This window comes from Lygodium microphyllum, chromosome 6 (genome assembly GCF_053477565.2).
Source record: "Lygodium microphyllum isolate KBCC chromosome 6, Lygodium_microphyllum_v1.1.10, whole genome shotgun sequence".
Lineage (NCBI taxonomy): Eukaryota > Viridiplantae > Streptophyta > Polypodiopsida > Schizaeales > Lygodiaceae > Lygodium > Lygodium microphyllum.
This window is the reverse complement of record NC_141140.1, coordinates 105,571,938-105,598,091: the sequence shown is the minus strand read 5'-3', so window position 1 is coordinate 105,598,091 and position 26,154 is coordinate 105,571,938. Positions and strand designations below refer to the sequence as shown.

General features: G+C 42.2%; 1 protein-coding gene across 3 annotated transcripts in view; it reads right to left on the bottom strand.

Annotated features, from left to right (window-relative positions):
• LOC148034906 (protein SUPPRESSOR OF FRI 4-like) overlaps positions 1-26,154 on the bottom strand; it is a 105,630-nt gene that overhangs the window by 34,188 nt on the left and 45,288 nt on the right. For all 3 annotated transcript variants that reach the window (XM_087679862.1, XM_087679859.1, XM_087679861.1), the window contains exon 2: positions 9,515-9,615. In XM_087679862.1, the coding sequence (XP_087535988.1) occupies positions 9,515-9,615 (101 nt within the window). The remainder of the gene's footprint in view (positions 1-9,514; positions 9,616-26,154) is intronic.

Genomic DNA, 26,154 nt, shown 5'->3' with positions numbered 1-26,154 from the left:
TCATTATGATTTATGCATAACTGTCTATCTCCCTATTCTAATTTCTCTCTAATATCTATCTCAATTCTCTCTTTCCCCTCGCGTGCCAACCCCCATCTCTCTTTATTCTTGAATCTTCAAAGTTGAAACTTGAAAGGCTCAACTCTCTCTTTCTCTCTCTAGTCTCCAAGTGGGCCCCTTGAATGTGGTGCAAGTTGTTATCGATAATGTATCGAATTCTCAGCACATGGGGCCGTTTGCTTGAGGCCGAGTTTTCCACGATTGTGTGGACTCCATGTGCAAGTCATTGTTTGGACTTCCTCATGGAGGACATTGGGAAGCTCAAGTAGGTGAAGAGGGTGGTCACCAAAGCTATATCAATTATCACCTTCTTCACAATAAAGATAAAGGTGCTTGCAATGTACTCTGTTTGCTTACATGTGGTTACTGCTAGAGCGCCTTTATGAGGTGCGGTCCACCTTGTACCAAACAGTGGTGTCCACTCTATGGAATGAGTAGGATGAGCATGAGACAGAGGAGGCCAAAGCCATGCAGTGCTTGTGACTCAATGAGCAGTTTTGGCAGAAAATCCGTGCCATTGTCATTGTCGTGACTCCCTTTTATAGAGTGTTACGTATGAGTGATTGTGAGGGATCCACTATGGGCCTTCTCGTTCACTTCTTTAGAGCGACATTGATGGAGGCACGTGCTTGTATAGTGATCACAGAGACACAACATGCACATGTTTTAGAGATAGCAGAGAGGAGATGGACATGGATGCATAAGCCCATGGTTTTGCTGCATTGGTAGATCCAACCTACAAATCGCCAGCAATCATGGATGATAGAGAGCTCCGTTCGAACCAGCTTGCTTATTTGACTTGTGTGGTCCCTGTGGATGACCACAATGTAGTGCTGGAGAAGCTAGGATGCTATAAAGATCAAAGAGAACATGTGGCTTTTTCTTCTCCCACTTGTTGGAGGAGAGAGTCACTTGTGAAGCCTTTATTTTGGTGGCAAAACTTTGGATACGCATTGGAGACTCTTCAACCCTTATCCTTGCCCAAGACTGCTCTTGGAGTGCATATTAGAGAATCTTGAGTGTCTATTCTCTCATTCACACAAAGATTCGCAATCGGCTTAATACACAACAATTAGAGCGGCTAGTCTATTGCCGCACTAACTTACGCATGATGAGGGCTATGATGAGCATGGATAGTCCGAAGCAGGTAAAGTTTAAACACTTAATCATAAAATTTAAAATTTGTTGTTTTAAACTTTGAACTTTGAAGTTTATACTTTACAATTTGGACTTTAGCATTTACAATCTTATCTGCAATGGGTAGATGCATGTTGATACATTCAAGTTGATAGGTGATACTCTTCCAAGTGTACATCAAGAGATGCATGAGGAGATGATTTTTGCAGAGCTTATAGCAGCAGATACTCGTGACACTCGCAGTCAACGTGCTCATGGGCGAGGAGTTCGAGTAGGTGGTAGTAGGAGCATGGTCATTCGACGCCCTCCAATATCAAGGAGGGGTGGTTCGAGTGGCTTGCAGACATATGTAAGGTAGAGCTCTAGTAGCTCACATCATATGCCTCATGATAACGTCGGGCCCTTGCCTACACAGCTGCCACCTAGAGAGCCATCATTCGATAATGATGGTAACCTCATCAGTGAGGATGAGTAAGAGTGTGTCGCATCATCTAATACCGAGGAGTCATCTTCAAACTCTCTTGATAAGCACTCAAATGGTTCTGATGATGATCATGATGATGCTAATGATGATGATAGTGATGCCTCATTATAAATTCATAGGTCTCTCTCTTTTTGTATCTACTATCATTGTATCCACATGCATGATGCCACTATGATGCACTAGATCATAGTTATATCACATGTTTTGCACAGTCTATGCGACCGCGATGGTCACCATGTTGAGCTAAAACATGCATTACTTGCTGATTAGCCTCTTAAACAACCCCAAAACACACTAAAAATGCTCTTTTAGAGTAAAACCCTAAAACGGGGAGCGGTTTGAGAGTTCAGTGGAAACCCTAAAAACGGGGAGCGGTTTGAGAGAGTTTAGTGGAAACCCTAATTTTTGGGGCGTCCTTCCACATCTATAACTAGACAGAGTGCCCCCATTCAGCCTGATTCTATCTGTGCAGGTTTCTCACTCCACGTGCAGATTTCAGACATCAGCCTCCTCCCACGTGGCTGTCCAGCCCTTGAGACTACTGCCACTCCATCTGTGTTTGCTCCTGCTCCTGGCACCTTTATCCATGCTGACGTCAACTGCTGGCAACATCATCATCTGTCGCAATCTGATCATCTAGTCATCGCCAGCCACATCAGTCACAGTTTCAGCCTGCTATTTACAGTAGACTGTGCACAGTTTCCAACCTCCAATCGGTGGTACACTGCTGCGTTTACTGATTTCCAGCCACCAGACTGCTGCGTTTCGGTGACTAGCCTGCTCCCATTCACTATTCATCCCTCCTACACTCTGACTGGTAGTCGCAGACTTGGGATCCGTCTCCGATGGACGTCACACTCCAACATTGCTCTGCTCTTGAGCACACTATACCCTCTTACATTCATTTACAGCATTCATTCACTTCAGAGTTATGTTCTCTCTCTCCCTTCTTCTGTTCGTGTTTGAGTTTTGAGTTTTGCATTTAGGGTTTGAGTTTTGCCCGCTATGTCTGTATCTATCTCTTTGTGTTTTTGTCGTGGTCGTACACTTTGTGTGTCCTCAGTGCAAACCCTAGCAGTTTTCTTTACAACCCTCATGTATTCATCTTATTTTGTAATGAAATGGCTATTTCCACTTTAAACATTTTTTCGATCATTTAATGATTTAAGGGTTTTTTTTCTAATCATGTTAACATTTTTCTGTACTATTATCGTACCATATATTTATAAAATCATAAGATACCATTTAGTACTGTATTTTATCGTATCATACCTTTCGTACCTAACAACTATGGTGCTAATCAAGCAAATGTTTCTTATGGTGTTGATCATGATGTAAATATAGCAAATGCACACTTTTTGCAACAGTCACTTTATAATAACTTGACTCTCAAAGGGGTAGCAAAGAACTATGATGAGGGTGGAAAAGCAATAAAGTTATGAGGCCTTCACTGGAACATAAGATAGGCTGAAGCTTTGACTTTTATTAAGCAATTTGATACAACCTATTTGGGAACTAAATCCTCAAAGATTCAAAACGCAACCACTTTCTTATAGAGGAATGCATTGCAATGGTGATCTACGCTCTCGATGCAAAGTAGAGCATCGTCAACATGGGTACAATTTAAGCAATCAAATTGGTTGACTAGAACATTTGAGGCAAACATTATGACAGTTTGGAGTAAGATAGATGTGATACAATGCAATGCAAGAATTTGGAATGCTTTGCTGCCAATAACTTCTTATCATCCAATTTCTCTTTATGAGCAAGTGGAAAAGTACATATGTGGGCCGCCTAAAGAGATTAAGGATTTTTGCATTAAATCCACCATGTCTAGCATGTCACAGCTCATAGAAACAACTAGCACAAGTAATGCTTTATTGTGTGGAAAAGACTTCAATACATAAATGAAAAGCCGAATAAGAAGTTTTCAAAGGCTAAGAAAAGGGGCAGATTTGGAATAGCAAGGAAAGGGCTGGAAAACAATTGCATAATGTAGGAAATTAAGGGTTGCAAATAAATACTTTGTTTGAGGGTCATATGGCAAATGATTGTCCCAATAGATAACAAGCTGAAAAATCAGAAAATCAAGGAGATCCCGAGGGAAAGAAGCCCAAAACGTTCATTGGTTTGGTGTCTCATGTTGTTAGTGATCAGCCCAATGATAATGCTATTGAGTTACGTAGAGCATGGAGAAAAATCAAATATCAACATGCAGAAATCTTCTTAGATAATGAGGCACAAGCCAAGTTTATCTCCATGCACATGGCAGCCTGTTTAGGCATCAGAGATAATGAGATAGGACCCATGGGAGAAGTTGACATGGCATGCAAGGGCCATGCATAGCCTGTCACACTACTCATTGAAAAGCTTCACTTACACATTCACCGATATGCCTTAAGCATTAAAGCACATGTTCATAAGTATAATCCAAATCATAGTTGCTGAAGAAGTATGATACTCAGTGCCATGGTAAGCATCCACACTCCACTGCATATCAACGTACATAGTGTCTAGAACATTGATCATAGTAGGTCCCAAATTAGATATACTAGCAACATATATTACCTCAAATGAACATAAAAGTACACCAAACAACCACTAGATATCTAAGCGCATCTAACTAGGAGTGGGAGTATTATCCCTCTCTTGAGCATCAAGCAATGCTTCAAATCTCTGCTTTATTGAGCCTAATGGAGCTACAACCAAGATTGGCTCCAACCAAAATGCCTCAAGGTAAAGCTATAACAATTGAGGTGCTCTTCGAGAGCAAGGAGATTGCTCTCACAACTTACAAGAGAAGAAATTGAAAGAGAAACTAAACTAGAACTTGATTGTGAAATAACTTCATTACAGGAGAATGCTCACAAGAGTGTGGCTTGATTACAAGACTAGACATGATACAAAACAAAACTAGAACAAGACAAGAAATGGAAGCGAACTTACCTCTCATGAGCCTCACAACCGGTGTTGGCAAGACTAAAGGGCTTGTAGCCCAAGACCCCTATTTATACTAGAATTAAGGAGGTTAAGAGTAAAAAGCTATATGATGGCATTATTGATGGCATAAGCATCATTGATATAAGTGATGACATAAGCAATGTTTATCTAAGCGTTGATGCAAGCCTCTTCTAGAACTTTCCAAATAATTATCTAAAGACTTTTCTTTCCTCGGTGAACTTTCAACTATATCATCTTCATTGTCAGAATCATTAGATGCATTTCCCCCCTTCGAAGTCCCTTCAGCAGGTTTGGAACCTGCAGTGTCATCAAGAACTTCTTATAGAAGTGGAGAGTATCTATTGTTATTGCTATTAAAAAAATTTAATGCCACTATTTCCTGCATGACTAGCATTATTTGGTCTTTTACCTTTTTTTGCAGCTTTAAATCCATCATCAAAGGCTTGCTTACCTTCTTGTGTTGCATGTTCCTTGCGTTTCATCTCAGGGCAATCCCTATTGTAGTGACCCACTTTCAGACATCTAAAATATGCATTCGGTAAATTCCTGTAAGTCAAAGGTTGTTTGACGAGGACTTGGCCTTCAGAATTCTTAACAGAAAATTAGGGATCTATTTGGATAGATCCATTTCAATAAGAACTTGAGGGAACCATCTGGGAGTGATGAGATTGGCTGGTCTTTGCCCTAGTAACTTGCCTAGTGGAGTAGTAAGAGCTTTGACAAATGGCCATAGGTTCCTTGGCAAATCAGTGAGCTCTACCCATATAGGAATTTTGACAAGTTTATCTGTTTAGCTTTTTACAATCATCTAGCACTTTCTTGAATCTTCTAGAATGTTCTAGAATCTTCTAGAAACTTAAACGCCTATGGAACCAAGAGTTGTCCTTGCTCGAGCAACCGTTACATTACCTCTCCTAGCACTGAGTTTCCACAAAGGGGAGTGGTGTGCTTTTGAATAGACCTTGGCTTGGTTGGGTGTTGAAGATGAAATTTGCAAACCTTAACACGAGCTCTTTAAAGATGTGAAGCTAGTTCCCACATCCATTCACTTGCATCATAGCCCTTCCAATGGACAAGATACTGTAATCTGCCTCTTAAAATTCTCAAATCCGAAATTTTATCTACTTCATATTCTTGGTGATCTTCAATTATGATTGGAGACAATGCCTTTGGTATTTTTCCAAGGATACTAGATGTATGACATAATGAAACATGAAGTACAGGATGGGTTTTCATGGATGGGGAAAATTGGAGACAATAGGTAACTGGATTTACTTGGCAAAGAATCTTTAAGGGCCCAAGTCATTGATAATCCAATTTCTCAAAGGGACAAGAAGAACCTAGATCACATTGAAGAAGCCAAACTTGATCTCGAATTTTGTACAATGGGTGTTGCATGAAAAGCTTATCTGCATTTCTCTTATATTTCTCTTGAGCTTGTTTCATATGTGCTTGCAACAAAGACAGCCTACTAGGGCTTCTCTGCTCATCTCGAACCTACTTTAACCACCAAAGGCAATTGAAGTCAGAAATCTACTGTGAAAGGCCGAAAACACAACCTTCCCTCCTTGGACAGCAAATCCTACACAATCATTTTCTTTCCCACACATCTCTACTCGATTTAGCCTTGTGTCAATGCACAACTCTCTTGCTCACCCTCGAATCCTAAAAACATGTCATGCTGAGACCTGTTCTTTGGATCTACCCACAATCAATCAACCCTTCAAAGCTACTATGATACCCATGTCAGAGTGCAACGAATGCAAAAGTGTATGACCGGACTAAAAGAAAGAAGTAAACATGATGGTTTTGGGTTGGGGGGTGGGGGGTGGGGGAGGAGCTGAAGATTACATACAGAGAATGAATATTGAATACTAAAGGTAAACATGTATAAAGGACTGTGTGAGTATAACCAGCTGGAGATCTCTCTCAACCTATATGAAACCTGAAGTATGTGTGACCAAGGCAAGCCAACTATACAGGCCAAAAGAACTACAATAATATGATCAGGTCAGCCAGTCAAAACTGGCCAACTGCTGCATAAAACAGGCCAACTGAAAATAAAATTATAAAAAACAGCCAAAAAAATGTCACCTGCCAAGTGGCAAAACTGTCCAACCTGTCCCCCCCTAATCAACCTACCCAAACTGCTGGTGACTGCAAAACTTCTGCCCAACCTGCTCCTAAACATAATATAACCATAGAAACTGCCCTAATCTGTCGTGTGCATACCTGTGCTCATCTTGGCAGTGACCAAACCTCAAACAGTATCAGCCCTCTACGAACAAAGTAGTAGAGATGTGGTATTCACTGAAAATGCAGGTCAGCCCTTCATTGACTGCAAAAAGCAGCCACTTGTTGGACCAATGGGTGTTTCACAGCTTAGTGCCATTGTTTCAGCATGTTACACCTGAAAATAGTCATTTGCAGCCACCTATTGAAGGGATATAGCAGCAACATCAGCCATGATTGCTTGAAAATTAGCAGCGTGAAATTCAGCCCATTGGTCAAGATATTGCTGATGATGTTTTTCATCATAAAAGGGCTGCCATTTGGAAAGCAAAACATATTCCTAGATGGCTGTTAGATACTTTATGGAATAGCAAACAGCTCATTCCTTTACCAAGTAAAACTGGGGCAGCCACTAGACATAATTAGTCTCATCTTGTTGCACAAGCTCTTATTGCTACAACAAGTAAGGAAGAGCATTTCTTTTGATGATCCTTCTCAGAGTAAGCATTGGATAACAACCATGCAGTTAGAGTTGGATTCTATACACAAAAATGGCACTTGAGAGTGATGTGACTTGCCTCATAGAAAGAATGCCATAGGCACACATTGGATTTACAAACTAAAACGCTAAATTTACATGGCCAGATATTCAATTTGGGGTCTCTCAATTGGCACACTTCATGTGTATCCCTAGCATTACACATTGGCAAGCAGTTAAACATGTCTTTTGCTATCTTAAAGGCACTCAAACGTTGGGCCTCTTCTATCCTAGAGGCACCTCTCTTTGCATGCATGTATTTATAGAAAATGATTGGCCTGGCTGTTTTGAAATGCAAGTGTTTACCTGTAACAATTGTTTCATGTTTGATGATTCAAATACCTCTTGGCTAAGCAAGAAAGAGCCTACAATGGCCACATCTAACCATGAAGCTGAATGCATGGCAGCATTTACAACTAAATTGAAATCTATATGGCTCTAATGCCATTTGGTTGAGATCGTAGAGTGAGACAACAGTCACCCACTCCTATATATACTAACAGTCAAATTCATGGTAGTTGCAAGGAATTCAATTTTTCACGCTCGCACTAAGTACATTGAGGTGCATTTATCATTATGTCAGAGACTGACTCCATGCAAGGGAGATTGACTTGGTTTATATCCCTACACAAGACAACTTGGCAGATGTGTTTACAAAAGCTCTCTCTAGAGAGAAGTTTGAGGCCTTTTGCAAGGCTTTAGGCTACTACCATTTGGTGATTGATTTGTCGATTCCTTTATACGTCATCATTCACTCGAGGGGGGTTGGTTACACATCATGTTCCTTCATAGCTCTAGTGTGGATGCTCCCTTATCCATTGGCACATTTTACCTTCTAGCTGGAGAAGGGTTTTTTTCCCTGTGTGAACATCCATCAAAGGGTGTGATACTTTAGTACCTTAAGGATTGTACTTTCATAATCATTCTCATGTTAGTGGATGTGACATTCCAGCAACTCTCTTCTCTCTTGCTATTCACTTGTTCATTGTGTGTGCGTGAGCATGTGTGCAACTAAATCCTAACCTAACATTAATCACCCTCATTCATCTTGATCTTCAGCATTCATTTCACTTTCAGTTCTTGTGGTTCTTGCTTCTGTGTGCATTCCTACGAAGTTTATCTTTACACGCCAAAGGCTATGGTCTTGCTTTGGAAATTCATGGGCACCTTTGACTAAAGTCTATGACAGCTGTTAGGAATTTATATTGTTTGGCCATCTCCTGAATGTAAGCCCCATCACTCAATCAATTGGGGACATCTAGCCTTTTCACACGTACACAACAGATTCAAAATCCATAGAAGCATATAAGAGGCCAAATGCCATCAAAGTCAGCTGTTGATAAAAATAAGGGCTGTTTGAAGACATGTTTTCCTCAAGACTTTGAGGTTTGATTTCTTGTGGTGTCCACCCTCCATTTGGCATAAGTTTGTGCTTGAGACTGATCATTTTCATTTAGCACAAAACCTCACTTATCTGTGAGCATACAGTATGTAGAAATGACAAAAGATGGGAATAGGAGAACATGTAGGCAGTGAGAGGTTAATAGCAAAAGTCACAAGCACATTATGCTTAAGCTGAAATGCCTTTTAAATAAGTATCCCTACAGCATCCAGACTATACAGATTGCACTCCAAGCACAGCACAAGTAGTGCCCGTAGGAGGTAATTCTTTAAAGCATACAGTTCAGAGTGTTCTAACTAGCAGCAAGATTGGGTATCCACAACTCAGAAACCAAACTTCCTTCACAGGAAATGGCAAATGCAATATGTAGCCATTAGTGAATAAAAATAACACCTGATTTAAGCTGTATGTAATACAATCAATCCATATCAAAGCACAATAAGACCACTCTTGATATTAACCCAGTCTTTAGAAAACAGGCAGAGCACTTTGAAATCAACAAAACCTGCTAGCCATGTGATCCAGTCCCTTGAACAACAGGCAGAGAGATTAGTTTTAAAAAGTATTTGGTTCTATTGGAAAGTGGGACTGTGGCTGTTTTCCTCGCTCGATTCATAGGAAGACTCAAAAATGGAAGAAATGAAGATAAGAAAAATAAGGAAACAAGTTTTATTTTAGAGAGAAGAGAATAATGTTTCACCTTTTGCTTGCTCATGTGCAAGTAAAATTGTCTCAGGGATGCCTGCCATTCCATATATCTCGAACTCAGTAGAATCCCTCCCTGGCTTCGCATTTGGGACACTAGAAGACAACAATTCTACAGTTAAGACTCTGTATTTAACTGCCAAGAGATCTTCTGAATCACAAAAAAACCAGTTGCCAGCAGGAAAGCCAAGCATCAGAACTGTCTCTTAAATCAAGATATATGCATGCAAGGTATAATAGCGATACAACTTAACAACAAATTGTAAACAAACAGTATATATTGCTTTCCTCAAGAGCAAGGTAAACAGACAGTAGTCCCAATAAGTGAAGAAAACTTTTTAGTATGAAAGTTCTAGCTGAAAACCTTTTGAATTAATTGGATATGCAAATCTACAGCTATATTCACCTTATTTCTTGGTATTTTATCGAGTTGTTCAACACAGAGAGGGCCACCACACAGGATGCAAATTATTGGACTATGCCAATTTGAAGATAAAACCTCTTTACCTTTTCAGGCACTTGAGCATAGCAACAAGCAACAGGGGATAGGAAAGCCAGAACACCATCTTGGAATGCACAAGGCAGAAATGATCCTGCTCATGTGCAAAACAGCTGTTATGTTCCAGCTCCACTTGTTGGGAATGGACTGCACCGACTGTTGACTTTTGACCTTTTTTTAAGGCCAAGAATGTCTTTTCCCATTTTTCACCTTTCTTCTGCTTTTGTTTTGCTGACTATTTCCATCAGGTTTTACTACTGCTTTGCAGGCTTGGGCGGAGAGAGACAGACAAAGAGAGAGAGGGAGAGAGATGAAGAGTCAGACACAAATAGAGAGAGAGTGAATCTCAAATGGTTGCTATCTCTTTTGTACAACATGTGAAGAAACTTCTCATCATTGATTTCTTTCTTGTCCAGTTACAAGAAAAGTTTGGTCTTTGCTGTCTATTATTTGGCCTTGAGTAGTAGCTGTCAATGTCTCCAAAGGACTGTGAGAACCCAAGTTCTCAGATCCTAAGCAGCCACATAGTAAAGTTCTCTTTCACTTTTTGCACTACTAGGGTTGTTAGCACATATGGACTAGGCCGAGTCCATTCATTTTGAGTTCCACTTCTGAAGTACAAACCTATATCACCCATTTGAAAGGCCTTCTTCATTGGCAGCTTGACATCATTGAGCTGGAAGATATTCTTCCTCAACATGATCTTTCTTGGCATGCTGCTCCTTCTTCAATTCCCTTGTAGGTCATATAGACCATTTGTTCTTGTAGCCATGTACTTCTAAATTTATATTTTGGTTAGAGCACACAGGCTGCAACAACCAGCCAATGACTTCATCAAAAGAGCCTCTTTGACTTCTAACTTCTCTCATCTTCATCAACAATGGCCTCTTCCTCATAAAGGGGGCCAAGTTAGACAAAGCACAGCCAAGAATTGAGTGTGGTGGGGTGAAGTCCATGTTGAGCACCCCATGGATGGTGGAAGAGCCATTAGATGAAAGTGCAAGCAACAAGGAGCAGGCACATTTCTTGGAGGATCTTGGCAAAGAGGTCGGGTTTTGTGCAAGATTGCAACCCAAGAAAAGCCAGAGCTTGAGGCACATGCAGCTTATCAAAATGCGTCAGCTCCATCAAGGCAATGTGTAGCTGTTGATCGTACCGCACTTATGCATCAAGATTGGCATCAATGATGGTCTCAGCTTTGAACTAAGCAACATCCAGCTTCTCAGCAATAGACAGTAATATGTACTCCTCCTTGAAAGGTATAGATGGTAGAGAAGGAACAGTATAGTGAGAACTCTCATCAGTTGCAGGGTTTGCATTTCCTTGGCTCTCCTCAATGATGGTCTCAACTTTGAACTGAGCAACATCTAGCTTCTCAGCAAGCCTCAAAATCTACATCTACAATCTCCTCTATTTCCTTTTCATCTGCCAGGTCATCTAACATACAAAAGCTAGCAGACTTTGCTCCTTCTAACTATTGCTCATCAGCTTTCATAGGATATTTGACAAGGATGAAAACAATAAAAGCAGCAGACTTTGACATAATCTTGCAGTTCTTGGAATGAGTGGAGCACAATATGTCTCTTGCATAAAACCTGTCCAGAGAGTGGGCACCACACCTCCTAGTAAACACTGACTTTTCATTGCCTGTTGTCCCAATAGGAACATGGACATATTCCTTTGTATCAACTTCAATAGCAAGACCTGCTAGATTTTAAAACTCTAAAAAGTCCTCCAAAAAGTATTTTTTACAATATTGCAAAGCACTGTCAAGATCCCAATTAGGATTAAAGACATTCTTAACAACTCCATAGAAAGAGAGATCCATACCATTCTGAACGATAAAGTCAAGAAGCCTCTCTGATGGAGTGACATCAATAAGCTCTGATACTCCAAGAACTCTCATTGCAGACTTTCCCTTCCCTGGAGATGTGCTTGGCATTCTGATCAGGTTGCAGAAGAGATGACAGATGAGGTTATTTTGAAGAAGCCCAGCTCTTTGATCCATATTTTGATGTAGTGACTAGCCTTCAAGCATCTTGTAATAGTCATGGATCATGGCCTCACACTCTAGGTTTTTCACATATGTACTGCAAGATCTGCCTATCATCTATGGCTTACTTTATTAAGCTCTTATTTTATACTCATATTGCAAGCAATCTTAATATGTGGTCTATAGATAATGCATTTTGTATTTACTAGTGCAATATGGTCATTGTAATGATGCTTTTGAAATGTCCTTGTATACTCGTCAAGTTTTATTTCAGGATGATATATTTTAGATACATCTATCTTTTGAAGCCATGTACCCAAATCCCTGTCTTTGATTTGTGATCAGTGTTGTAACGGTCTTAAATCTGTCACTACTCTTGTATGTGACTATTTGCGTTGGTTTCCTCTAAGTAGTACCTAGTTTGCCCCATGGCCAATACTTTCTATACAAACCAAAATAAAGACATAGGTCTTTCCAATCTGCAGCATTTGATTTAGGGAAAGTGAAAAACACTTGACGGGTACATCAGCTTTCCTTGGAAAAGAGGATGAATAATACTATAATTGATATGTTTGATGATCTGGTATTCAGATTATAACCACTGAAAACTTACAAGTCTAGACTGTAGTAATACTGTTGATGTAATTCCAGATCCCAAAACTAAACTTAGCCAAACAGAAATTTCTTGATCTAATAATGAATGTACAGGTGATGTTAATAACTTTCCTGGCTAGTGTTTACTGCTCAATTCAATGGAGCAAAAGCATGCATACATACTTTTTAACTGTTACCTTAGCTGTAACAGTAATAATCTTCTCTCTCATGCTCATTGGATAGAAGACATTTTGCTGTTACTCCCCAAAACTATTATGGGCTGCAGGCAGCAATCCTAAGGCTAGAACTTTAACTGCAGCATAAAATGATCATCAGAAACAGAATCTCTAGGCTAGTTTGACCTCCTACTGGAAGGATCATACTATAACAACCCTCATGCTAAATAACTTGGGGCTTCATTTGGTGTTTGTGTGGCAGGGTATGGCTGGGCTATTGTGGGGGCTGGAGGGGGGGGGTGGGGTTGTTACTACATGCATTATGCACACGCTTTGTATATATCATTTAATTTTTTTCTATTTAGTTTAAATATTTAAGAAAACATTACGATTTTATCGAAACATGTATGGCATAATGACAGTTGAGTAGCTTCATAGCCTGGAGGACCAGGGTTCAATTCCTGAAAATTTGCTCATTCATGACCAGGGTTCAATCATTTGTGGTTTTGGGCAATGGTACTCTGCATATCTCAAATGTTCTCTTAGTTTCTACACTTCATTTTTTTTCTAAAGTAATGGTGGTGCTGCATGCTACTGGCTGGCAAACCAACACGTGCCAGTGATGTGCACAACGCGACAAATTGAACTGCAATTTATTTATCCCCACCCCTACCACAAGAATCACATGAATTAGCCTCCAGTAATCAAAAGTGCATATAGTAAGGTCTGAGGGCTCCACAGTTACATACAGGAGTTGATGTGTTTCGCTTGTGCAATTAGAGTGTGCTGTCTGTAAGGACCAAGACTCTCATAGTCTCTGACCACCCAAAAGATCATAATTCAACTTTCCATGATGCTTCATGTTAGTGGATTGAAAGTCCGACAGAATGCAGTTTCTATAAGTTTGCTGTGTTTTCCTAAAGCCTAAGATGCTACAATATAGTGTTGTCTAGTGCTAAAGCCTAATATTCAATATTGCATAGAATTGAGTTTCATACAAGGTCAAAGCATACTTACAAAATGCAGGTTAAATAAAACTTCTTTTAAAGTTAAATAATTCACCTCTTAATTGATTCAAAACAATAAAAAGGCTTAACTCTTCCTTACCCATGTAATAGGCACATCTTCTAATATGCACAAGAATTTATTAGCACGTCATATATAATGTTACACAGACCCAACTTTCATACAAGTTCAAGGCATACTTACAAAATGCAGTTAAATAAAATTCTTTAAGGTTCAACAATTTTTCTCTTAATTGTTTATAGGCAATAAAAAGGCTACACTCTTCCTTGTTCGCATATGCTAACTAGCCCACTATATTTAAATTTCTGATGTTTACACGTATCTTGTAAGAGACTTGCTTCTTGCCATTTCTCAACTCAACTACAGCTCTCTTCATACCCATGAAACTCATATGAAACCTCTCATAGGGAAACTCTTACTTTTGCGAAACTCGAGTATCAGACTAAAAGCATAATCTTAATGAGTGGTAGAGTAGAAGCTTAGCTTGGAAAGGTGGAGGTTGTCTTCACCTAGACAGGTTATAAACATACAAGTTCATGGGTACCGGAGCAACTGATTGGTAAGTAACATTGGATTAAGTTGCTTGATGTCTTGCATTAGTCATCATTATAAGACATGACTTGGTCATGTTGGCTTTCACAATGAAGCATCCATGAGCTAGATGACACTATTGGCTAATCTAGCCAACTCTTAGTTTGACATGTGCTAAGTAATTAATTAGCACGTGTGAATTTATGCAGTAGTATGTAAGAGGTTAATAACGACTACCAATACATCCAATTGAAGACTTTCTAAGACTAACATTACGTCTTTAGTCATAAAGAATCTAGATATTCCTAGATGCTCTTAAATATTTAGGTGTCTTGTTTCCTAAAACTCCAACCAAACTTTGGATTTGGAGTTGGCTATGTAGACACAAAGATTTATAGTTTTTTGTAACTTGCTACAACACACTAGGCTGCACGGATGTTGGTGCTACTAGTGTTGATTTTCTTTGAGAATTTGCAATTCTGGTTGTGCTCAACACCTTATCATAAACTACTGATATTCTCTTATTTCCATGGCTAAAGGTTTCAGAAAATGGAAAGAACGAACATTTAAGAGGCTGAATATGACAATTTAGACATGATTACAGCCATAGACGCATAATTGAGATGAAGACATATTGAGTGTTGAAGATGGGCAACTCCTCCTCCCTCAAAGCATTGTATTTCTACTCATTTCAAGTCCTTTACACTTGAACTGAGTTACAATAAAATATTAAAAGTGAAGAAGAATCTAAATCTCAAACATCATGCAAAAGATGCATAAATGCACACATGCTTCACAATGTATACAATTATTATGCATCAAATCAGAAAGATGTTTACAAATCAGAGAGCAAGAGAGGTTAAATCAGTGTGCCTTCATGGTTGATGAGCAGAACATTAGCTTCATCCATATAGTGCAGTGGAAAAAGGAAAGTAGGAGTGCTTCAAGAGAGGTGTTGAAAGTGTATTTGCAAACCTGTTGTTCTGGAAAACAACACCGAAAGAAGATGGAAATTGGGTGCTTTGGTGATAAAGAGATAGAAGATGAAGGAGATGGTTCTAACCAACTACAGAAGATCTTCATTTGTTATACACAAGATTATAGCAAAGAAACTTGATCTAGAATACAGAACTAGAGCTCTTTTTATAGGAAACTGTAATCTCAAGAGCAAAGTGGTAAAGTGCACTGCCATGGGAAAAGTGTCCAGCCACATGTCGTGAAGGACAAGTGAAGGGGCACTTACAAAGCTTGCATGGCACTCCCTCTAAGGAGAATACCTTAGGGTTTGCATAGAAAATCCAAAGCATATATGATCTCTACTAAAACAATTGAACTCAAAGAGAAAACTCAAACACAAAAGTGTGGAGTAAAGGAAAACCTCAATGAACTAATTAAACTAATATATGTCCAAAGAGGAAAGAAAAACTCAAACTAGCATCTCTAGGAGTAGATTCAGCAAAGGCAGTCGATGGAGGCAGAGGCAGCCCAACTGATCCCCAAACCAACACACCATCAAGCTCAAGTGTCAGAGGATACCAATGCAGCTAGAGAAGAAGAAATATGCAGTTGTAGCAGTTTTAGAGATGTGGACAGCACCAAACACAACCTCTAGAGGAGAAAACCCAGCTGTTTGGATGATCCAAGAAGCAGAGAGTAGCATGCACAAGAGAAAACACAGGCACAGCCTCCAAGTGATATCCGAGGAAACACACCACCAAAGCTCAAATGTCAGAGGATGTCAATGCAGCTAGAGAAGAACAAAATGCAGCTGTAGCAGTTCTGGAGATGTTGACAGCAGCACACGCAACCTCTAGAGGAGAAAATGCAGCTTTTGGATGATCAGGAAGTGCACAGCAGCACGTACAAGAGAAAACACGGGCAACTAAAACCAGTCTTCCTCCTGAGATAGGGTGGTAATAACCTAATTAAGCACTAATTACAGCAAGCATAACATTCACGTAAACTGGAGAAGAAAATGGCCTCATAAACCCATTCTCTTATCTTTGAAAATAGAAAATTTACCACTTCATCTTAGACAATGGACAGGCAGTTGACCCCAAAATCAATGTACCTTATGGTATTTCTTTATTTTGTATTGCAATCTAGATGTAATACACTGAGATTCCTTGAATCTCCTTCGCTCTCCAATTGCCTCTTGCTATCACAAATGCACAGCAAGGGTTCAAACCAACTTACCCCTTGGTTTGCTTGGGGAATTGGCCTTCATCATGCTCCTTGGGTCAAATTCAGCCCCAAATCATTGTTGGTTGAATGGTCTCTTGAATCTCCTAAAATTTCCCAAATTTCAATGACTAGTTTTCAAGTCCCTAGCCTTATTTCTGAGCACACTTCCCAAGCTGGTTGTCGAGCCCTAATTTCTGTCTAGAATAGGACCATGGATACCCAAGCAACGGGTGATCAAGCCACTACCAAGTTACCTCGTAGAAAACCTAATTCGATGTCAATCGTACCAGAACTTGAAAATAGAGAAGAATCATAGCATATCTCTGTCTATCATTAATGCCTCACAATAGCATACATGACCATCCTGGCACCAACACCGGGGCTTTTGCTGTTTGGGCGAAATTTGTGCGCCATTTGGTCATTTTATGTACATGCGCATTTAATTCCATGCAATTTGGACATCTAGCACTTGGAAAAATTTGGGGGTTGTGCTGAAATTGCTCTATTTTGGCAAAATTGGCCTATTCTATGCATATCAAATACAATGCAAATGTATGGTTGATGCTTTGAGCACAAAAATTTTTAAGCTTTTAATCGTGCATGTCAAATTTTATGCCCGTGGGTGCATGTACAACAGAAATTGCAGCTAAAATTTAGGACTTCTCATGTAATGTGATGTATTTGTCCTTGGAACAATTGTAATCAGTTGTGGAGTGTTGTAGCACAAGGTTTAGTGCTTCTGAAAATTTATTGGTAGATCTGAAATTTATGCTTTTACGTGGTTATTTATTGCTGGTTGGTACTTGTTTGTACCTTAGTCACTTGCGTGACAGTTTAGGCTTGTTTTTTCTGATATTTTTTTGTCACATTTGGGCTGAAAATCATGGCTGGCAGCAGTGACAATAGTCATCTCATGCACATTAAGAAGCTTGAAGGAGCACATAACTTTGCAGTTTGGCAAAAACAGTGCTATAATATCCTCATCCAGAAGTAGCAGGCAAGGCCGATTAAGACCAAAGGGGCAAAGCCCCCAATTATGGAATAAGAAGACTGGGATGAGTTAAATGAGCTTGCATGCTCAACCATCGAGCTATCGATTTCTGATGGCAGGCAAGGCCGATTAAGACCAAAGGGGCAAAGCCTGCAGATATGGAACAGGAAGACTGGCATGAGTTAAATGAGCTTGCACGCTCAACCATCGAGCTATCGATTTTTGATGCCTTGCTGTTTAACATTGAAGATTTGGATTTCCCCTATGCTATTTGGACTCCACTGGAAGAACTGTATGCCCAGAAGAGTGCCGCAAGCAAAGTTTACTTGCTGAAAAAGCTTATGGATTTACGTATGAACGAGGGTACAGCAATGTCTACTCACTTAAGTGAATTTAACTCCATTTTCAGATAGCTGGTTGCCTTGAAGTTCATGATTGATGAAGAATTTAAGGCTACGTTCTTGCTTCGCACTCTGCCAAAGAGTTGGGATACATTCAGGACTGCTATGAGCAATTCTAATGCGATGCTTTTGTATACCGATATAGAAAATGCTCTACTTATGGAAGAAATGAATCGGCAAAACAATGCATCCAGTAAGTCTTCTAGTGCTTTGCATACTAGGGGCAGATCACAGAAAAAAGGAAAATCTGATAGCAAGGGACGCAGTAAATCACGTGGTAAGGATGTTGAATGCCATCATTGTGGCAAGAAATGTCATTTTAAACGTGACTGCTACAAAGGGAAGAAAGAGAAAGGAAAGGACAAGAAGACAGATGATAGCAAGGAAGAGAAGAAAGAGAGTCAGCCTAAGAAGAGCAATGTCAAAATTGAAGAGGTGAATGTAGTCACTCATAACAGTGACAGTGGGAATGACGTGCTCTTTGTCTCTTCACACTTTGGTGCACATGCTATACTTGCAGATACAGATGATGACATGCATACCTCGATTCTCGATTCAGGTGCTTCCTTTCATGTCACCCCTTGTCGTGAGTGGTTCTCTACCTATATAGGGAGTCGATATGGTGTTGTCAAGGATCAAGAAAACATCAAGCCTTTTGCAAGAGAATTGTTTAGCAAGGGAACTTGATGGAATTTTGGGGACAACTATGCATGTGACATTGCAGGTATTGGCAGCGTGCAGTTGCAGTTTCAGCATAGTTCTGCCTTCACACTTCAGCATATACGACATGTACCTCAGCTCAAGAAGAGCTTGATTAGCACAGAGTAGCTAGAAGATGATGGATTTCATACCAGCTTTGGTGATGGGAAATGAAAGATCTGTAAGGGATCTAGAGTAATTGCCAGAGGTTGTAAAAGTGATACCTTGTATCCTCTCCATGTATCTAGTGTGTGTGACCATGTTGTTGCCGTGACCGAGCAACCAAGTGTTTCTTTGTGGCATGGCCGGTTGGGACACATGGGTCAAACTAGAATGAAAGTGCTTTCTTGTTTGGGTTACTTGCCTTGTCTTCATTATGCTGATTTTGAGCATTGTAATCATTGTGTTTACAATAAACATGCACAGACGTCTCATAAGAAGTCTCTTTTGTTGAAATCTTCCCCTCTAGAGTTAGTACATTCCGATGTATGTCAGATGCCAAGGTTATCTTTAGGGGGAAAAAAATACTTTGTCACCTTTGTCGATGATGCTACACGGAAGGTATTGGTTTACCCGATTCGTAACAAGGACGAAGTGCTTGACAAGTTTCAAAGTTCTTGGCATTGGTTGAAAATCAGACTGATAAGACACTTAAGTGTCTTTGCTCTAACAATGGTGGGGAATATATGTCCAAGGCCTTTCAAGCATTTTGTGACAGCAAAGGGATAAAGAGGGTGTCAGAGTGCAGCGGTGCGGAAGCGTAGGATTGAGAGAGAGAGAACGCAAAGAGAGAAGAGAGAGAAAGAGACAGTGGAAGATGAAGATCTGCTGTATAAAGTGTGCTGAATACAAAGATATGCAGATATATACACGGGCGCAGTGTGCTGGACTGCGTGTCTCCACCTCGACGATGCAACCTGCTGTTCACCTCGAAGTCCGCTGCAGTCTGCACTGTCTCCTGTCTGAAATCTGCGAACAGAGACGGAATCTGCGCATGCCACCAGTCTGTAATCAGCGAGCAGAGAAGTGTAGGAGACTGCTGAAGTCCTCGGCTATTTATAGCCAGGAAACTGGGCGAAAACCAGGGCAGGTCGGCTGCATTAAATGCAGCCGACTGGACTGCAGGCAGTCGGACTGCCACGTGGCAGTCCGAATGTGCAGCCGATTGCACAGTCCGACTGGACTATGCAGTCCCGTACAGGCGCTGATCTCTAACACCCCCTCTCAGAGCCTGGGCGAGGCAGAAGCCTGAGGGATCTGGAATGCCTCCGAAGTAGAGCCTGGGGAAGTGCCTTCGTAAACAAATCTGCAAGATTGTCCTCGGTCTTGCAGTACTCCACAGTGATGGTCTCATCCAGAAGCTTCTCTCTGATGAAGTGGTACTGGATCTCTATGTGCTTCGTCCAGGCATGAAAAACAGGTTTTCGTGCCAAGGCAATGCAACTCTCATTGTCACATTGCAGCAAAGTAGGACGAGTCTGGGGGCAGCCAAGCTCCTCCAACAATCTCCGAAGCCACACAGCCTCACATGTGGTGAAAGACGCAGCCCGATACTCCGCCTCAGTAAACGAAAGGGCTACCATGGGCTGCTTCTTGCTACTCCATGAGATAACACATGCACCCAAGGTAAAACAGTAACCTGTAGTAGACCGCCTGTGGTCCACATCACCGGCCCAATCCGAGTCGCTCTAACCTACAAGTACAAGATCTGAACCATCTGTCCCTGCGGGATAATGAATCCCTAAATCAAACGTCCCCCTCAAATACCGAAGTATCCTCTGAGCAGCCTGCCAATGCACCGTCTGAGGTTCACTCATGAACCCTGCCAAGAGCCCAACAGCAAAACAAATATCAACACGAGTGTTGAGGAGCCAAATCAAGGATCCAATCAACTGACGATAGCGGAAAGCATCCGCCATAGGAGAAGCTGAATAGGAAGTGGCCTTCCAGTTCGGATCCATAGGAGTAGAAAGGGTCCGACAATCCTCCATCGCAAAAGACACCAAGAGCTCCTGTACATATCTCTGCTGAGAGATGAAGATCCCCCTCTGAGACTGATAAATCTCATGGCCCAAAAAGAAATGGAGTAGACCCAAGTCCGTCATCTTGAACGTCCCATGTAAAGCTGACTTCGTCTCTTGGACCTGCTGTGCATGATCACCTGTGACAATCAAGTCATCAACATACAAAACAAAAAGCACACAACCATCCTCGGAAGTGTGAACATAAAGCTGCGGATCGGCCTTAGAACGCCGATATCCCAACTGAGACTGAAGGAACGAATCAATCTTCTCGTTCCATGCACGCGGAGCCTTCTTGAGGCCATACAAGGCCTTCTTCAACCTGTAGACTTTCCCATCTGAAGATCCAAAGCCAGGAGGTTGCTCAACATAGATCTCCTCCTTCAAATCACCATTGAGGAAGGCCGACTTCACATCCAACTGGTAAACAGGCCATCTCCTATGGCCAGCCAAGGCAAGAACAGCTCTAATGGTCGCCATACAAGCAGTGGGGGCAAAAGTATCATGACAATCAATCCCTGGGCATTGTGCAAAGCCTTTAGCAACAAGGCGAGCCTTGTGCTTATCCAAAGAACCATCGCTAAGGTATTTGGTCTTGAAGATCCATTTGACGCCAATCACCTTCTTATTCGGGGGGCGGGGCATGAGTGACCAAGTGTCATTCCTCTCAATAGCCTCCAACTCGGCTTCCATAGCTTTCTTCCATGGTGCGGACTGTAAAGCCTCCTTCACGAAGGTGGGCTCTCGATCCTGCATAACACGGGTCATCAAACAATAGTTAGAGCAAACAAGCTCCGTAGAATGTGCCTGGTGTCTCCGTGACCGCCGCGGACCATCCTGCGGTCCCCACTCCTCAGGAACCCCCTCGATCCCTGAATCACGGAGTGTGTCACGGGCCCATCGAGGAGGAGGCCGAACCTCCCCTCGTCTCTCTCCATCAGCTGAAGACTTTGGAATATCCACCGGTGGTAACTCCTCAGGGGTGACCGGTGGAACAGTAGACTCTGTGTCAGAAACAGAATCATAATCAAAAGGCACGGGCTCCAATGGAACTGTAACAGGAGCCCAACTCTCCCCTGGATCTCCAAGAACGGGATGCTCCTCACCCGTTGTTATGGCCGGAACCTCCACAAACCGCACATCGCGACTAGTGTACACATCCCGCTTGACGGGATCATACAATCGATAGCCTTGGGACTGGGAGCTGTAGCCAACAAATACCTGTCTTCGGGAAGCTGCTTCAAATTTATCACGGTGAGCCTTGGGAATGTGAATATAGGCATCACACCCAAAGACCCTAAAGTAAGAAACATCGGGCTTAGTCCCAAAGTAAGCCTCAAAAGGGGTCATCCCATCAACGGCCGAAGTGGGGGATCGATTAAGGATGTGGACTGCAGTAGCCACAGCCTCGGCCCACAGAACCTGAGGGGTCTGTCGGTGCTCCATCATGGTGCGTGCCATCTCGATCACATTGCGGTTTTTCCGTTCAAGAATGTCATTTTCTTGAGGAGTGTTGGTATTAGCAAACTCCTGGTGAATACCTTTATCTGCACAAAACCGAGCAAACTCATTAGAAATAAATTCACCACCCTTGTCGGATCGCAAGGTCTTCAACTTCCAGCCCGATCGGTTCTCCTCAAAGAGAAGCCAATTCTTGAAGTGGGAGAAAGCTTCTGACTTTAATGCTAAGAAATAGGCCCATGTCATCCTGCTGTAGTCATCTACGATCAATATGAAGTACGAGCTCCCACGCAAGGACTCGTTCCTCATAGGGCCACATAGATCCGTAGATACAAGCTCCATCGGTGAAGTAGACCGCCGCAAAGCTGTGTGGGGAATGGCATCTCTATACTGCTTCCCACAAATGCAGGAGACACATGGCTGCTGGCTCACCACTATATCCGGCAACCCTCGAACAAGCTGTCCACGAGACGCCCTCCGAAGATAATCATAGTTGAGGTGACCAAACCGAGCATGCCATAACTCTGACTGTGTCTGAGAGGTAAGAAGAAGAGTAGAGAGGGCGGTGGAAGACTTCAATTTATAGATGCCATTCTCATCATATCCGGATGATAGAACCTTCCTTGACCCACGATCAAGGACTTGCACCGAGTTACTGTCAAACTCCACCAAAAGTCCAAGGGAGCAAATCTTATGAACTGACAGGAGATGATACCCTAATCCTGGTACATGCAAGACCTCTGAGGTATGGGTACCACCACGTCCATCAGGAATAAGCTGCATCTTACCCCGTCCTGCAATAGACACTGAAGAGCTATCTCCAATGAGAATCTGCCCACGCGAGGGTCGCAACTGGGCAACACCATCTGATGAAGGAGTCATGTGCCGGGAGGCACCACTATCAACGATCCACTCTCGAGCCTGGGGAGCCGTCATCGCAACATCAGAAGCATTCGGTGAAGAGTCCTCAATGACAGCTAGGTGAAGAAATGCAACTGATGAGGGTGCAGCTACCGCTCCAGAATCCTTTGTGTCCTTCTTGTTGGTGTCCTTCTTGTTGGTGTCCTTCTTGTCTTTGTCAGGGCAATCCTTCTTCCAATGGCCAGTCTTTCCACAAATATGACATGTGGATTCTTTGTCCTTGTCCTTGTCCTTCTTTGACTTGTTATCCCCCTTCTTCTTCTTTTGGTCCTTCCCCTTCTTTTGAGAGGCTTGACCTGTCAGCGCCTCCGACTTGGAAGCATTCTGTCCCTTTAGCTGTTTCTCTTGGTCCAAGACCATAGGAACCAACTCTTCCCACCGAAGAGTAGACTCCCGCCCCAAAGCAATAAGGGCGGAGTAGAATGTACTGAATCGTGGCGGCAATTGGGACAATAGTGTGATCGCCATGTCTTCGGAGGAAATCGGCTTCCCCGCATTCTGAACCTGCATCTGAAGCTGTCTTAGCTTGTTGATGTGCTCCCGCAGCGAAGAAGACTTGTTTACGGATAAGGTTTGCATCTGAACCTCCAAAGAAACCCACTTCATAAGGGTCATCCGGTTGTACATCTGATCAAGCTCCAGCCAGATCTCCCGAGCCACCGTCAAGTCCTCGATGTGAGCTATCACGGCTATAGTGCAAGATAGAAAAAGAAAGGAACGAATCCTGGCATTCAGTTTGTCCCAGTGAGACTGAGCCCAACTCCGCACGAGTATCGAAAGAGAGTTTGGACTCATCTCTTACCGAGGGCCGGTCGATCTTCTCCTGTACAAGCTCCGCCAAATCATAGGACTCAAGGATGGCCAACATCATGACGCCCCAGATGCGGTAGTTCTCGCCGTCGAGCTTCTGATCTGCGGGAAGAGCCGATAAGACAGGCACCTTCCAGTCCATAATCGTCTGGAACTCCAAGTCAATCTCTGTAGACATCTTCACCTGTAATGCCTTCACAAACGCAAAAGCAGCCCCCTCTGACTGTGAAAACTCAGCCTACTAAGGCTTGTCCGCGTCCTGAAACTTCTTCATCCGCCGGAGGCGATGAAAAAGCAAAACCTGCACTTGAAAGCTGAAAACTCAAACTTCATCCTCGTCAAACAGCAGCAATTCCACCACTTGGACTCCTTTCCTACGCGCCCACGCTCGCTTCAGCCTTGTTCCGAGGCGCAGCCCTCCTGCCTGCCCTCAAACGTTGAAAACGCAAATTTGTGTCACGATAGAAACTCCTCTTCAGGTTGGTTCTGCGCTCAGGCGGCCCTCTTACACTGCTCTAATACCATGTCAGAGTGCAGCGGTGCGGAAGCGTAGGACTGAGAGAGAGAGAACGCAGAGAGAGAAGAGAGAGAAAGAGACAGTGGAAGATGAAGATCTGTTGTATAAAGTGTGCTGAATACAAAGATATGTAGATATATACACGGGCGCAGTGTGCTGGACTGCGTGTCTCCACCTCGACGATGCAACCTGCTGTTCACCTCGAAGTCCGCTGCAGTCTGCACTGTCTCCTGTCTGAAATCTGCGAACAAAGACGGAATCTGCGCGTGCCACCAGTTTGTAATCAGCGAGCAGAGAAGTGTAGGAGACTGCTGAAGTCCTCAGCTATTCATAGCCAGGAAACTGGGCGAAAACCAGGGCAGGTTGGCTGCATTAAATGCAGCCGACTGGTTTGCAGGCAGTCCGACTGCCACGTGGCAGTCCGACTGGACTGTGCAGTCCCGTACAAGCGCTTATCTCTAACAGAGGGAGCTCACTGCCCCTCATAATCCACCCCAAAATGGAGTCACAGAGAGTATGAATCGGACCATACAGGATAAAATCCATACTATGCTGTTTTATACCTCTGTAGGGTTGTATTCCAAGAAGAAATACCTTTTGGACAGCAAAATGTGCCCGTTGTATATCAGCAAATACTTGCTGTAAATGAACCTGCAAATGCAAAAAATAATGTTGGAAATGATCAACCAGCCGTTGCCCATAATGATGAGCCACTGGATGTGCAGGAACAGCCAGGACAGCAAGCTGTTAATGCTGATTTGCAAGCTGAAATTCCAAGATAGCAAGCTGAACATGGAAATTTGCAGGCTCAACAGCCAACAAACAATGATCATTGGATTAGGAGATCATCTAGGGCTACTAGACAACCTGATAGATTCATTCCCGATGCAAACAATGTGGCTGATTATGTCATGTTGACAGACTGTGGTAAACCATCTTGCTTCAAGGAAGCAATGGAAGGACAGCAAGAAATTGTATAAAGCCATTTTGTTAGAGATGGAATCTCTTGAGAAAAATGGAACTTGGGACTTGGTGCGGTTGCCTAAAGGGCAGAAAACCCATCCATGCAAATGGGTTTACAAGATGAAGGTCACTTCTGGTTCCTCGCTAAAGTACAAAGCAAGATTGGTTGCGAAGGGCTACAAGCAGGAACATGGAGTTGACTTTGATGAGATCTTCTCTCTTGTAGTCAAGATGACTACATTGAGAACCATTTTCGGCTTGGTTGCAGCTGAAGATATGGAGCTCATCTAGATGGATGTAACGATTGCGTTTTTACATAGTGATCTGCATGAAGACATATATATGCAACAACCTGAAGGGTTTGTTGAACGAGGGAAAGAAAAAATGGTATGTAAACTCAAAAGGAGTTTGTATGGGCTGAAACAAGCACCAAGAGAATGGTATCATAACTTTGATACATTTATGCAATCCCAAGACTTTCATAGAAGTCAAGTGGATCACTGCTTGTACACCAAGAAGGTAGCAAATGGCAGCCTAATTATCTTGGTTATGTATGTTAATGACATGCTGATTGCTAGCAGGGATACTCAAGTGTTGGACTCACGAAAGCAAAGTCTTCATGGCAGCTTTGACATGAAGGATCTTGGTGATACAAATCACATTCTTGGCATGCGAATACTTAGAGATAGGTCAAAAGGATTACTCTATCTATCTTAGCAAGAGTATATCTCCAAAGTTTTGCAGCCTTTCAATATGGAGGGGGGAAACAATTGGGGTTCCATTGCCTCCATATGTGAAACGCAGTGCAGAAGACAGCCCTACATCTGATGATGAGAAGGTTGAAATGG